Source organism: Phaenicophaeus curvirostris, chromosome 20, assembly GCF_032191515.1.
Source record: "Phaenicophaeus curvirostris isolate KB17595 chromosome 20, BPBGC_Pcur_1.0, whole genome shotgun sequence".
In the NCBI taxonomy this organism is placed as follows: domain Eukaryota; kingdom Metazoa; phylum Chordata; class Aves; order Cuculiformes; family Cuculidae; genus Phaenicophaeus; species Phaenicophaeus curvirostris.
In genome coordinates, this window is record NC_091411.1 from 2,825,374 (window position 1) to 2,839,359 (window position 13,986).

Below are 13,986 nucleotides of genomic sequence, written 5' to 3' on the forward strand. Positions count from 1 at the left end.
CTGGGCAAGGACTTTAGTGCTCATAACTGGATAGAGCAGGTGGCTGTTTAACATGAATCCACTGGCACCTCGCAGGTATTCTGGTGTCTGCAGAAGTGTGGCTTGTTCTGATTTAAGCTTTTGTTCAAACAAAGCAGAGTCTTCATTCTGGATGTACCTCGGTACAAGCTAGGGCGTGCGGCTAGGCTGAATTCCCTGAGGTCTGCAGGACTGGGAGGAGAGAAAGCCAGGCCACGCTGGTTTTATGGGAGCGAGTGTGTCTGACTCCACCTGTCTGTGGTTTCCTCTTAGTGTGCAGTGGGGACTACGCTGAACCTGACCTGACCAAGTCCACTCCTCACCAAGGCTTTCAGAACAATGTTCCTCACTACGCCGAAACAGACATTGTCCACCTGCAAGGTGTGACTGGCAACAACATGTACGCAGTCCCAGCCCTCACCGTGGATTCGCTTACCAAGAAGGACATCTCAGTGGGTGAATTCCCACGGCAGCAGCTACGGCTCAAGGAGAAGCTGGGAGAAGGACAGTTTGGAGAGGTACAGCCATTCTCTTCTGCATTTCCTCCAACAGAAAGGCGATGCTTGGTACAGTGGGACTTCTGAGCTGCCTCTCTGGCGCCGCTTCATATCTGGGGGCCGAGACGCCTACGTAATAGTATTTTAATTAATACGTGGCTTTGCTGTTGGGGAAAGCTGATGTCCCTTAAGGCAGGCTTCAGAGAGCCCTGTTCTGCACCTGTGAGGCTGCTGCTTGGCACCACCTGAGACTTTCTCAACAGATGAGCTCTGCAAACTTCTGTTTGGTGTCTCTATCCTCATTCATGACGCTATGGCAAAGGCCTAGGGGTGGGCATTCAGACTGTTTCATGGTTGTCCTGAACGTGCAGTGTCTGTCACCCACCTTTAGTTGTGTGAGTTTGAAAACTATAGCAGTGACTCCAACCAGGACAGATTGATCCTAGTTGTAAAAACAGCTTTCACATTAACAGGTGGAGGTTCTGATGAGGCTTGCACTGGCCCAAGCAAAGACAGACATTTCCCAGGCACTGTGATCCCCTCACACGTTCTCTATCACTGCTGCTTGCTCAAGCCCCGGTTTATGTCAGAATCCTTGGGCAGGATGGTATCTATCATCTGCTAAAGCTTTCTCTTTACTCCTTGAGCTGCTTTCAAGCTGTGAATGGTTTCACCTTATCTCTTCTGCTTTGTTTCTACACCATTTTGGCAAAGTCAGTAGTTCTTTCCTCCTGACTGTATACATTCCGTACCTCAGCCCTTCCCCTGTCCCCCTCACTTCTTTCTGGATCACAGTATGTTGACAAAGTGCTAACATCCTCAACCTCTTCACCTGGCTGTTGGTGCAGTCCCTTCTGCTGTTGCGTGTACCCTCCCCTGTCTTGGACTGTGCTCCAAAAGTGAAAGAGACGCTTTTTTTCTCATTGTCGTTCTTCTGGTTTCTCCTTCCCTCTTGTTCCTGTCCTCCTAGCAACTGTCAAAGTATTCTCCTCCTTTGTGTTGGCAAACAGCAGCAGCTGTTTGCAAACAGCAGCAGCTGTTTGCTAGAGATTGATTCCTGTTCCTTTCCTCGCATCACAGCCCCTTTCTCTTGCTTTGACAAATGTGCAGCATCATGTTCTCCCTTCTCACGTTCTTAACTCCTTAGTCTTTACCAGCACAGTCATGATAATATGCTTTGCTCCACTCCTCTCCACTTTTTCTCCACTGGAGGAGAGGGACCTGGGGGTGTTGGTTGACAGCGACTGAACAGGAGCCAGCAGTGGCCCAGGTGGCCAAGAAGGCCAATGGCATCTTGGCTTGGATCAGAAACGGCGTGACCAGCAGGTCCAGGGAGGTTCTTCTCCCTCTGTACTCGGCACTGGTGAGACCGCTCCTCGAATCCTGTGTTCAGTTCTGGGCCCCTCACCATAAGAAGGATGTTGAGGCTCTGGAGCGAGTCCAGAGAAGAGCAACGAAGCTGGTGAAGAGGAGGCTGAGGGGAGACCTCATTGCTCTTTCCAGCTACCTGAAAGGAGGTTGTGGAGAGGAGGGAGCTGGGCTCTTCTCCCAAGTGACAGGGGACTGGACGAGAGGGAATGGCCTCAAGCTCCACCAGGGGAGGTTTAGGCTGGACATTAGGAAAAAATATTTCACAGAAAGGGTCCTTGGGCACTGGCAGAGGCTGCCCAGGGAGGGGGTTGAGTCACCTTCCCTGGAGGGGTTTAAGGGACGGGTGGACGAGGTGCTGAGGGACATGGTTTAGTGTTTGATGGGAATGGTTGGACTCGATGATCCGGTGGGTCTCTTCCAACCTGGTTATTCTATGATTCTCTGCTACACCGTGCTGTCTTGCTTCTCCCACCACGGTTCATGGCTTTTTTTTCACCTCTCCCCTCAAGCTTCCTTCCCTTTCAAGCCTTTTTCTCCCTTGCTCCCAGCCACCCACTCTGTGGACTCAGGGACACATCATCTGTGCTTGTAATACATCTGCTTAGTGCCATTGCTCTTCCCTATTCCTGACTTGCCTTCTGCCACAGTGGCTTCTGTTCTCCATGCAACTGCAGCAGCATCCTTGTGCTTTGTTTCTGTTCTGTGGGTTTGTCCCAGTTTTCTGTTGTCTCCATTTTCTCTTCACCATGCTTGTTGTGTAAGTTCTTGTGCTTTCTTTGTATAAAATTCATTAAGCCCCCATTATATTCCCGTCACCACTGCAAGTCTGTGACACATCCAGTCTACTCCCCTCTTCCAGTCCTTTTTCCTATCCCACACACTCAAGTCTGTCTACTTTCCCCACTCCAGCATCTCTTGCCCAGTTCTCCAGCTGAATATGCGTTGAGTAACTCCTTAGGCAAATGTCTTGTCATGTCATTTTTTATACAACTGGTAGTAATTTTATGTCTTTACTCATTTATTTGAAGAAACTCGGCAATCTATATGTCACCAGAGTATTCATCTCTGGCTCTGTTCATAAGTGAAGCATTCACGTCACACACAGGGATGGGCACACAGGCACATAGGCTTTTCTCCTGGAAACGGAGGGCTTCATAGCTGTCTGTAATTCCAGAAGCTCCTCAGTTTGGGTGGTGACTGCAGCCAAGCTGCAGGACAGTTCCTGGCTGGTGGCACGTGCTGTACATGCCAAACCTGCTGCAGCTGCGCTGTTTGCATGCACGTGCAGAGTAAAGCAGACAACGCCAGACACAGTTGCCTTCCTGATCATCTCCAGTAGCTGCTGGAGCTGCCAAGTCAACTGCACCAAAATGCAGGCCCACAGTAAACTCAGTGCACTGGGAACCTATCAGGCTGCAATCCAGCTCCGTTCCGGCGTGGTGGGCTGTGCAGTGCACGTACGCGCTTTGTCCAAGATCTCGGGCCAACCTGTGGCTATTTCTGATCAGAACAATCACCTTCGTTAGGCCGTTCACTCGGTTGTTCTGCCAGCGGTGACCAAACTGGTGACCTCAATGTGATGTTGTTTTCTTCAGATTTTTGGCCTGTGCATACTCCTAGTTGCCTCTGCTTTCTGCCCCACAGGTGCACCTTTGTGAAGCCGATGGCTTGCTGGAATTCCTGGGAGTCCCATCTACAGAGTTCACTCACCAGCCAGTTCTTGTAGCAGTGAAAATGTTGAGATCAGATGTCAACAAAACAGCCAGGTAAGCACATCTGCAACACCAACCATCTGAGAAAGAAAACAAATGCTCTCCAAGCAACAGTTTCACATAGGTTAGCCCTGATGTCATGTGTCTCTGGTGTACGTTCTGTGTGTTCATGTAAGGAACGGGACACAAGCAGGGACTGGAGGAAGGGGTAGAACTATGTCACACCTCAACGCTGTATTAATCCTGTTTGCTGGAGGTGGGGTCAGTCTTGAACGCGAGGACAGAACCAGCTTTCAAACTTGCTGCATGCAGATGTGTAAACAGCTCTGAACAGAGTTTTCCTTACACGCTATTTCTGCTTTCCTTAGACAAAGGAATAGATTGGGATTTTAACCTGTTTTCTGTTTTACAAGGAATGATTTCCTGAAGGAGATCAAGATCATGTCACGGCTGAAGAACCCAAATATCATCCGGCTTCTGGGGGTGTGTGTGCGTGATGACCCACTGTGCATGATAACAGAGTACATGGAAAATGGAGACCTCAACCAGTTCCTGTCACAGAGGGAGATCTACAGCAAATTTGCCATTTCAAACAATATTCCATGTGTCAGGTAAGAGGAGCTGCCCGTATTTGGGACAAATCATCAATATGGAGCTAGCAGTTCCGTCTTCTGGGCCTTTCAGTGAATTTCCTCCAGCCCAGCCGTTATCGCAGCACATGCTGCGGGTGCTGCTCCTGGTTTGCGTGAGAGGTTGTTCTTGAGGTCACTGGAGGTCTGTGTTCAGTGTTGTGTCCCTCACCATGGGCCATTCTGCTCACAGTGACCATCTTAGATATTTACTGGTGTGGCCGTCTGTTTACGTTACTGAGTCTGTGTCAAATATTTCATTAATGCGGGAATCCAATTGCATTACAGCCTGGGTTTTGGGATGAAAGTCAAGAATGACTCCGAGGCTTTTAAGAAGATTGTCTAAGAAATATTACGTGAGAGGAGTTGAGTTTGGAGCTTTACTAAGGAGAGATCTCATTGGCAAACGGAAGGAGAATATTTGATAATCAGTGCTGGCACTTGTCTCCCTCCTCTGGAAGGATTAAATCTAACATAAAAACATCTCTGCTGTTGCAGAAATTCTTCTGACTAATGTGTTCTGCTTGATGGAGTAACCTGCACTGATGGGGAATCGCTGCGTTGTGCAGCCTTTGGCATGTGCCCTCACAAAGGATTAGATTTGTTTGTAGTTGGAGCAGGGCAGCTCGGGAGAGCGAGTTTTGTTGATGAACAGGACAGGGGGTGGCTGGGTCTTACCATGGCAAGACACCACAAGTGTCTCCAGCAGTGGTTGGCAGTGGTCAGTGATCCTGTTAAACTGGCAACCTACAATCCTGGCACACCAGGAACTGTAGGATTGGAGAGGGTTTGCATCAGAGTAGAAACGTATTCCATCTCTCTCCAGTCTCCTGTCCCTTTTGCGCTTCTGAATCAGCTTTCACCTTTAGACTTGTGGCTTTTTTTCCTGGCCAAAGCCTTAAACTATCCTTTCTCTTTTATCTCCTCCTCGTCTCTCATCTGACCTCAGCACCGTTACTCACATTCTTCCTCGGTTTCCATTACATGGCTCTACCCATAGTTTTTCTTTCTGTCCAGCTGATCCTTCCACCTCTCCTTTTGTCCCTTCCAGCCAGATACGGTTTCACATTCAAGGGAGGCGGTCTGACGAGCTCAGGTATCACTATAAAGGAGTTGTTTAGTGAGAGCAGAATGAACCCCCCTGCCAAAGAGTGCAGCTCAGCTCCACTGCTGTGTGGGGGTGGGTCATGGACATGGCAAGGTCCAGCCATCCCACTTGACTCTCAGCTCAATACTTAGCTCACCAAATGTGGTGACGAGCCCCGTCCTTCAGAGGCCTCACAATTTTCAGTCCTTATGGCTCTCTGGTATTTGGAATACATCTGCCTGCTGCTTCTGTCTTCATCATGAAGAAGAGTCTGCTGAGGTGCCTCCTGCCCTGCCCCTCTGTATGCACAGCCCCACGCATCGAACCCTGCAGGGCTTACTGAGCAGAAGGGCAGGAGGCAAAACAGAGAGCTGCTGGTGGGACCCTGGGGACGAGCCAGGAGAAACTGGGCTTCCAGAGTGGGAAGAGCAAGTCCTAGGGAGACAACTGAAGGGAGGAGGTTGGGTCTGGAGGCTGAGCCTGCTCCTGTGTGAGAAGCCAGCACCAGGTTGACTCTTCCTGGAGAAGAGGTGGCTGAGAGGAGACCTCATTGCTCTCTCCAACTACCTGAAAGGAGGTTGTGGAGATGAGGGAGCTGGCCTCTTCTTCCAAGTGACAGGGGACAGGACGAGAGGGAATGGCCCCAAGCTCCACCAGGGGAGGTTTAGGCTGGACATTAGGAAAAAATATTTCACAGAAAGGGTCATTGGGCACTGGCAGAGGCTGCCCAGGGAGGGGGTTGAGTCACCTTCCCTGGAGGTGTTTAAGGGACGGGTGGATGAGGTGCTGAGGAACATGGTTTAGTGTTTGATAGGAATGGTTGGACTTGATGATCCAGTGGGTCTCTTCCAACCTGGTGATTCTGTGATTCTATGACATAGTACAAGTGGGTGGCAGAGTTCCTGATCCGAGGGCACAACCGATCCACCCAGATCAGGAGAAATGACGAGCTGAGTGTGGACCCAAGCTGAGCGGCACCTGGCTGAGTTGTGCTGAAAGGCTGGGAGGAAAGGGGTGCCCAGCCCCCTCCTGGCAGTGCTCTGCCAGGGGCTGCCTTTAAATCTCTATAGCAATAGCTTAGCTATTGATTAGAGCAGCTAGGTTGGCTCTGTTGTCATTAGATGCATTACATTAGTGTAATTTGGATAATATGGTAGTGTTTTTCTCATTGCCCCCAGAACACAAGGAGGAGGAGACTAAGGCTTTCTTTTTGTGAGCTTTATCAGAGAAATACTAACTGTGAACAATTTATTGTGACAAATGCTTGGTTGTGGGAAGCGTTTGAGCATGCACAGTGGGAAACAAGCCAAGCATCACAGCGTAACAGTGTGTGGAGAATGATGAAAGTCAGATGGTCCAAATTCTGTCTGGATATTTAGGTGAGATCTTAGGAAGAAATGTTTTGCTGTGAGGGTGGGGAGGCCCTGGCCCAGGTTGCCCGGAGCAGGGGTGGCTGCCCCATCCCTGGATGTTCAAGGCCAGGTTGGATGGGGCTCTGAGCAACTGGATCCAGTGGGAGGCGTCCCTGCCCATGGCAGGAGGTGGAACTGGATGGGCTTTGAGGTCCTTTCCAACCCAAACTGTTCTGTGATTCATTTTGCCAACAGGGGAACTAAAATTATATTAGATGAAAATGCCTCTGGTTCTATTTTCAGTAGTATTAAACATACTAAAAAAGTAAGCTAATGTTAACGTTAAATGATGTACTTACATTAACGTAAGCATGCGATAGTGGCAGTGTTTGAAATACCAAACAAAGCAGTTTTTTAGATACAAGAATCTGAGATTGTGCAGCTTCATTTTTCACGTCTGTCTGCAAAAAGTTGGTGCTTTGATGCAAAATGTCTTTGAAAAGCTAAGGGATGTCACATTGGAAGGGCCCTGAATTTCAGGGACAGCCTGTCTGTTCTTTCTCAGTCGGCTCGAGCTCGGCTGAGCCTGGCAGGCGGGGGCGTTGGTGCTGCAAACTAGGCAGTGTAGTTCCCCTGTTAGGGAAAAGGTAAATTGGGTCACCGTGATACCTCAAATGCAAGGAGGAACGAGTTGAATGTGGGGAGCTGTATTGATTTTTTTTTCCCTCGTTGTGTTCTCTTTTACTGCAGCTACTCCAACCTGCTGTACATGGCCACCCAGATTGCCTCTGGAATGAAGTATTTAGCATCTCTGAACTTTGTGCACAGAGATCTGGCAACTCGCAACTGCCTGGTGGGGAACAACTACACCATCAAAATCGCAGACTTTGGCATGAGCAGGAATCTCTACAGCGGCGATTACTACCGTATCCAGGGACGAGCTGTACTGCCCATACGCTGGATGGCCTGGGAGAGCATCCTCCTGGTAGGGACTGCACAAAACCATTCTCTCTCCCTTCCTCTGTTTTTTTTCATTCCCCTGAAATAGTGACACATGTGTGTAACGGTCCACATAGCGTCAAAACATACACTGCAGATGTTCCTTCGGTTAGGTAGAACCTATGATCCTGGAAAAGGAGCATGTCCGTGCAGATACAGCACAGATCATGTAGGGCATAATTCCTGTTCTGCGCCTGGCATTCTGGATCCCTTTTAGAATCATAAAGAAGTTGCCTTTCTGTGCTCATTTCCCCAGCTGTGAAGTTGAGAGGGACAGGGACAGAACTGCACGAGTTTCAAATGCCAAGTCTGGTTTTGAGGTTGGGGTTTTGGTTTCTGTTTAAGGGTCCTGCTGCCGCCCCTTAGGAGATTGTTCAGCAGCCCAACCACATCCAGTTTGCAGATGGCAGTTCCTTGATATTCAGCCTGATATTTCTTTCTTGAACTAGTTGGTGAGATCACCTGGTTACTTTCTTAAAACACTCTGAGTACCCAGAAAAATGGTAATTACCTCTGCTATAAAGGCTGTTAGGCCGGCACTTTTCTAATTTCACCCTGTTTTCCTGGTTCCAGCTGCATCTAAACTGTAAAAGTCACTTCCATCTTCCTTGTGTGAGCATCTTCCAGACGCTGAGAGCCTGCTAAGCTTGCCAGATAAGCCTGGGCAATCTGGGTCTTAGATGTTTTCTGCTCAAACAGGCCCTCCAGCCCCGAGTTGTTATTTTCTGAGCAATCTTCAGCTTCTTTTTACTTCTTCACAAACGCATTGTTCCAAACACGGCCAGTTAGGGCACATTTTTCGAAGATGGAAAACGGGGACAACGAGCAGACTGTCACCGACTTCTTACATGTGCAAAGATCCAAATTATCTTGGCCTTTCTCTAAAAGTCTGGAGTCTGCTTTGGCTCTGCGTTCACCCTCAGGGCTTTGCTTCCAGTTCAAAGGCTTTTTCATGCTGCACTGCTGTGTTTGGGGTGGAGGTAGGCCGCAGCTATCCTCCCTCCTCCCATAGTCGATTTTCCTACTGCTGCAGACAAAGACTTTCTCAGGAGGGACTGTAGTCTCTGGCTTTCTCAGAGACTTGCTCCCTGTTTCAAGAGGTTTGGCCCAGTGAAAGCTGCCCCTTCTTAGAGCTGTCCCAGGGGGGCCACAGACGTGCTTCTGCTCCACAAAGCAATAATATTGTGCTTGGGCCAGTTTGTGCATTGCTGAGAGTGGGTCATCTGCTGTGATGTCTCTTTTTGAGAGTATTTACCCAGGTATGGATTCTGCATCCTCGTGTTTAGCTGCAGGGAGTGGAGGCCAAAGTGCTGAACATGCTCTGTTAGCAACCCAGGCTCACAATATCTATTCTGTTCACAGGGCAAGTTCACCACAGCCAGCGATGTCTGGGCGTTCGGAGTCACCCTCTGGGAGATGTTCACACTGTGTAAGGAGCAGCCGTACAGCCTCCTCTCAGATGAGCAGGTCATTGAGAACACAGGAGAGTTCTTCCGGAGCCAGGGCAGGCAGGTAAGAAAGCAAATGTGACCTCTTCTACCTCCATATCCAAGTGGATCTCCCCAGAGCCTTTCTGCTGGCCTTACTTCCTCTGTGGAAGTCTCTGCTTCTACTGCTCATCTTTTCAAGCGTGTCCCGTCTCTCTTCCCCTTCCTCCAGGCTCATTGCACCAGCTTTCCTCTCTTGGAGTCCCACTGGAATAACCTCTTGGCTCTGTCCAGTGCTTCTTCCTTATAAGCCACCTTGGTTTCAATCATCCCTTGATGCACTGTTCTCTTACCTTCTCCATGCTCTCCGACACAATCCTTCTGCTCTTTTCCTTTGTCTCTACCACTAGTCTTTTCTCTGAAAGATGAGGAAGCACTTACTGAGGTGGGGAAGGAGGAGCTGCTAGTGCCCCGGGTTCAGATACTCCTGAGAAGCTGTTGGCCATCTCTGGTTGCTGAAAGACCTCCCTGTGTCACTGTCCTCTCTTACTGAGTCCCAGGCACGACTGTTCCTTCCCCTGCTGCTTCCCGCATGAGCGATGGTGCAGGACAACCCAGCACCCCAGTACCAAGGAGCACTGTACCCAAAAAACTGGAGTGCCAGTTGTTTGCTGCCAAAAATTCAAGTTTAGCACCAAACAAGTCAAAGGATCAAGGGGAATAAAATAATAGAAGGCTTTAGTCACTGTCTCACAAATACTAATGATTTAGTGAAGAGCCTAAAAGATGTGTGTTGAAATGAGAGGGGAAAAGAAATCTGCCAAGCTGTGCTTTAGCTAAGCTCTAAAAGGTGTTTTTTCTGTCTCTGCTAACAAGCTGTCACGATGCTTAGAAAGCCTCATGGGTTGTCTACGGTGAGTGAAAGCATTTGGATTTTATTGTGGTCAGTTTGGTGTTGGTTTGTGTTTTGTTGTCACTTGGAAGAGGAACCTCTGAAGCGTTCATGTTTCCTGGGGGACAAAGGAGTGTTTTGTGACCAGCTCATCAAACAAGTTGGCAGAGTGTCTGCGGTGCCGTTTGAGGTGGTGCCCGAGCTCCATGGAGACTTCACCACCAGCGTCACGCTTAGTGGATTTCAAACATTTGCATGATGGTCTTGTCTTGTAAACCCAGAATGAAACTGTCCTTTTGGTTTTAGTTGAGCAGAGGCTCAGTTCTTTTACAGAAAGGCGACTGAAATGTTTTTCTGTGTTTTTCTTCCTTTCAGATCTATCTCTCCCAGACTCCTCTGTGTCCTAACCCTGTGTTTGACCTGATGCTGAAATGTTGGAGCAGGGATATAAAAGATCGTCCCACTTTTGACATGATTCACCACTTCCTGCTAGAACAAATGGAATCAAACATTTGACTCCAGAAACAGAGGCAGAGAACAGGACAGAGTGACTCTGGTGTCTCTTTGCCTGTACCTCACAGGAAGATGGTCAGGCCACCTTGCTCTCCTCCCTTGACTGTTCCATATTTAAGTTGAGACGTCCATGGCAGCTGCTCATTCTATTGGCCATGGGCTGGCACGCAGGACCAGAGGAACTCATTTGGTTGGAAAATCATCTCCTCTTCTGAATCAATTCCTGGGAATACTGTGAGAGAGGTTTTCTTAGATACCCGTACACCTTTGGGCAAAATGAATGAGTAAAACTTGGAGGGACTTGGAGCTCTCTCCTGGGTGGAATAGGAAGCCTCCAGCCGGTGAGAGCGCTACCACTCAAGAACAGATTTCTAGAAGTAAAGACTTCGTTCTTCTAAAACTATTCCATTGAGTCAAATGGAAGTCTTGTGCACATTAGCAAGTGTTCCTGTCTGCTCTTGCTGCAGGCAGTATGTATAGTGAGAGACTAGAGACGTCTAGAGCTAGGGAACGGTTTAATGGACTTGAGAACTACCGGAGCTGGGTTTAGCAACCCTTTGGAAGTCATGCTACCAGGGTCTACGGAGGACGCTGATGGAAGAGTCCAAGATCATGTTCTTTTTTCCTGTGGTTGTTAAGCACTGCTTTTGTTCTATATGTGCGTTTTCCCCACACTGGATTTTTTTTTCTAGAAAAATTGTTGAAAATGAATGTTCAAGGTCATAGGAAGGTCACTGCGGTGGAAGATCTTCTGACCTACAGATTAAGGCTAGGGTAGGGAGTTTGTATTGAAAAGTAGCTGATACTGTACTACTGTCACTATGTAGATTAATTAGCCTAATGAACTTGTAGCCACAATGGACTGATGTGCAATTAATCCTGTATAAGTACCCATTAATATGAGATCTCTAAGTCAATGCTGTTACCTGTGCAGAGGGAACTTAGATTCAGTGAAATGGGATGGCTGAGAGTGGAACCCGCTATGTCACTTGTCATGGCTCACACGAGGGGAGAAACAGCAGCACACGGGTCGTCTCTGGCACACACGTGTGCACACGCGTGCTCAGGTACGTGTGTCTGGCACCAGCAATGGTTCCTCAGGTCGGCAGCGGGGTTAGCGCCATCAGCCACGCAGACGCCCTGCAGCCCAGGCTCCTTTCCTGCCGAGATCAGATCTGGCAGCCGTGGGAGATGAGGCTGACAAATCCCCTGGGTTTGGGTTTGCCTTTTATTTTTGGGCGCCACGCAGGACAATTTACTCATTGAACTTGGGGTTGGTTTTTGTTTGTCATGTCACAAAAGGCTCATTCTGTGGAGGGTTTTAGATGGCTCTGAAATCCATTTGGAGTGAGTTAGAAAATTCAGCTCATTTCTACAATAAATCCTTTGTGGATTTACCAGGTGCCTGGGGAATACTCTGCTGTTCCCTCTCTAATTATTTAGCAAGATACTTAGGACCAAAGCAGATATTTCACAAGCTGGGAGAAGCTGAAAGCTCAGCACGTGACTTTTTTATTTAACAGCATATATTTCCAGTAAAGATAAATATCTTTAAACTCTTGGGCACAAGCGTAGCGTCAATAGCTGTCTGTGCTGCAAGCTCTGCAAGAGGGCACTGCTGAGAGAGGGTCAGAATACAAGGATAGTCGTTATGTTGAAAGAATAAAGCTGTTTCTGACTTGGTGGGTGGCAGGATGGAGGGTGGCGTGGCTCTGTCTGCCCCTGGAGTTTCCCAGGTGCAGCTCCTCTGACAGCACCGTGTCCTGCTGCAGCCCCAGCCTGGGATTTCCTTGGATGCACGTGGGCTTCTTCATCCCAGCAGCTCCTTCAAGCCCCCTTTATGTTCTGCGGAGCCAGGAGTCTGAGTTCTCTCTTCTCCCTGCGAGGGCCTCATGGGCTTGGGTGAATCTCACCCCTAGACAGGTATTTTTCCTCCTTCGACCTGAGGGGCCGCGTGCTCCGTCTGGAGCCGGGCGGGGGGAGTCAAGGCCAGCGTGGTCCCTTCTGCAGCCCATCAGGCACTGGTGGCTGGCAGAGCACACGTCGATTGTGTTTCTGGAGTATTGTTGTCCTGTCCTAGAAAATGGGCCTGGGTGACACCTGGCCGTGCATGTGATCTTGTGCCCTTCGGAGTGTAGAGGTACCAGAGCGCTGTGACGTCACCTGGACGGCCTTAGTGCTTCTGTTTTGTCGGGACATGCTGTTCCTCTGTTGACATGTTGACATACGAAGTTTCTCTCGTATCAATAAATTTTAATGATAACCTTGACAAAAGCGAATTTCTACTTTTTTACTCAGGTGTCTGCACTGAGGACAGATATTTTGGTCCGATTATCCAGTATCTCTTAGGTAAGTACGTGTCCTCTGGTTTGGAAGGAGCAGTCACTGACTATTTAGAAGAGCAAGCTCTGGAGGGAGCTTCTGGAAGTGCTGGGAAGATGCTGGCCTGAGCACCGTTGGGCATTTATTATCTCCTCAGATATAATTTTGGGTGGAGTATGGGCACCTAAATAAATGATTCTTCTCTGCTCCTCTCTGGTGAGACCTCACCAGAGCCTTGTGTCCAGTTCTGGAGTCCTCAGCACAGGAAGGACATGGGGCGAGTCCAGAGGAGGCCACAACGATGATCCGAGGGCTGGAGCATCTTCTGTACGAGGACAGGCTGAGAGAGCTGGGGTTGTTCAGCCTGGAGAGGAGAAGGCTCTGAGGAGATCTTAGAGCAGCTTCTTGTCTTGAAAGGGGCTCCAGGAAAGCTGGGGAGGGGCTCTGGATCCAAACCATTCCGTGATTTCTCGTTAGTTGCTTTGAAATCTAAAACTGATTCTGCCTTCCACACGGCTGCGCTCTTCAAGGCCTCAAGCAGGACTTTGGCAGTGGAGCAGGTTTGCTGTGGGTATTGTGGCTGGTGGAAGGGATGCTTTTGCGAACAGGCGTGATATTCTTTGACTTGTGGACGCACTGGCCACAGTGGCTCTTCAGGGAGACTCGTGTTCTGAGGCTGCCTTCAGCTGGAGGGGGAGAAACCCGCTGCACACAAGACATGACGATGCAAGGACTGGGAAAAAGCTTTGTCCTGTGTGAAGCAAGGCAGCAAGGATCACGTCCTGGAACAGCCAGACTGGGAGGGCAATGAGGAGCAGGGAGAGGAGGGGAAAGAATTCCAAGGCCGGGTGGTGAATCACTGAGCCTCTGCCATGGGGTTTCCTTGGCAGAGCGACGTGTGCAGGGCCTGGCTGTGCCCGAGCTGTTCCGGAGAGCAGGGCACACGCCGCCAGGCTCTCCCGAGCTGGGCATGTTGGGTGTGAACTGTGCCCTGAACACGTATTTGTGCTGGGGCCGCTTATGGGGAACATCAGGCTCCACCGCCCCAGAGCCTTCAGGAAATGCTATAAAACCTCATCTGAAATTTCCAGGTGGGGGAAAAAGACAAGTCTGGAAAAACCTAGCGAGGTGTTCGCTGCAGCTGGAGTGGCTGTCGGGAACTGGCAT

General features: G+C 49.3%; 2 protein-coding genes across 4 annotated transcripts in view; both read left to right on the forward strand.

The window, feature by feature from the left end:
* LOC138729120 (discoidin domain-containing receptor 2-like) overlaps positions 1-12,780 on the forward strand; it is a 45,689-nt gene extending 32,909 nt beyond the window's left edge. For 2 of the 3 annotated variants that reach the window (XM_069873082.1, XM_069873083.1), the window contains exons 12-17: positions 292-536; positions 3,531-3,652; positions 4,012-4,209; positions 7,417-7,651; positions 9,028-9,177; positions 10,360-12,779. In XM_069873082.1, coding sequence (XP_069729183.1) covers positions 292-536; positions 3,531-3,652; positions 4,012-4,209; positions 7,417-7,651; positions 9,028-9,177; positions 10,360-10,500 — 1,091 coding nt within the window. In that variant the 3' untranslated portion in view covers positions 10,501-12,779. Of the gene's footprint in view, positions 1-291; positions 537-3,530; positions 3,653-4,011; positions 4,210-7,416; positions 7,652-9,027; positions 9,178-9,968; positions 10,007-10,359 lie in introns of all 3 variants that reach the window. The other variant, XM_069873084.1, reaches the window with a different exon arrangement.
* NELFB (negative elongation factor complex member B) overlaps positions 1-13,986 on the forward strand; it is a 125,229-nt gene that overhangs the window by 54,032 nt on the left and 57,211 nt on the right. The window lies entirely within an intron of this gene.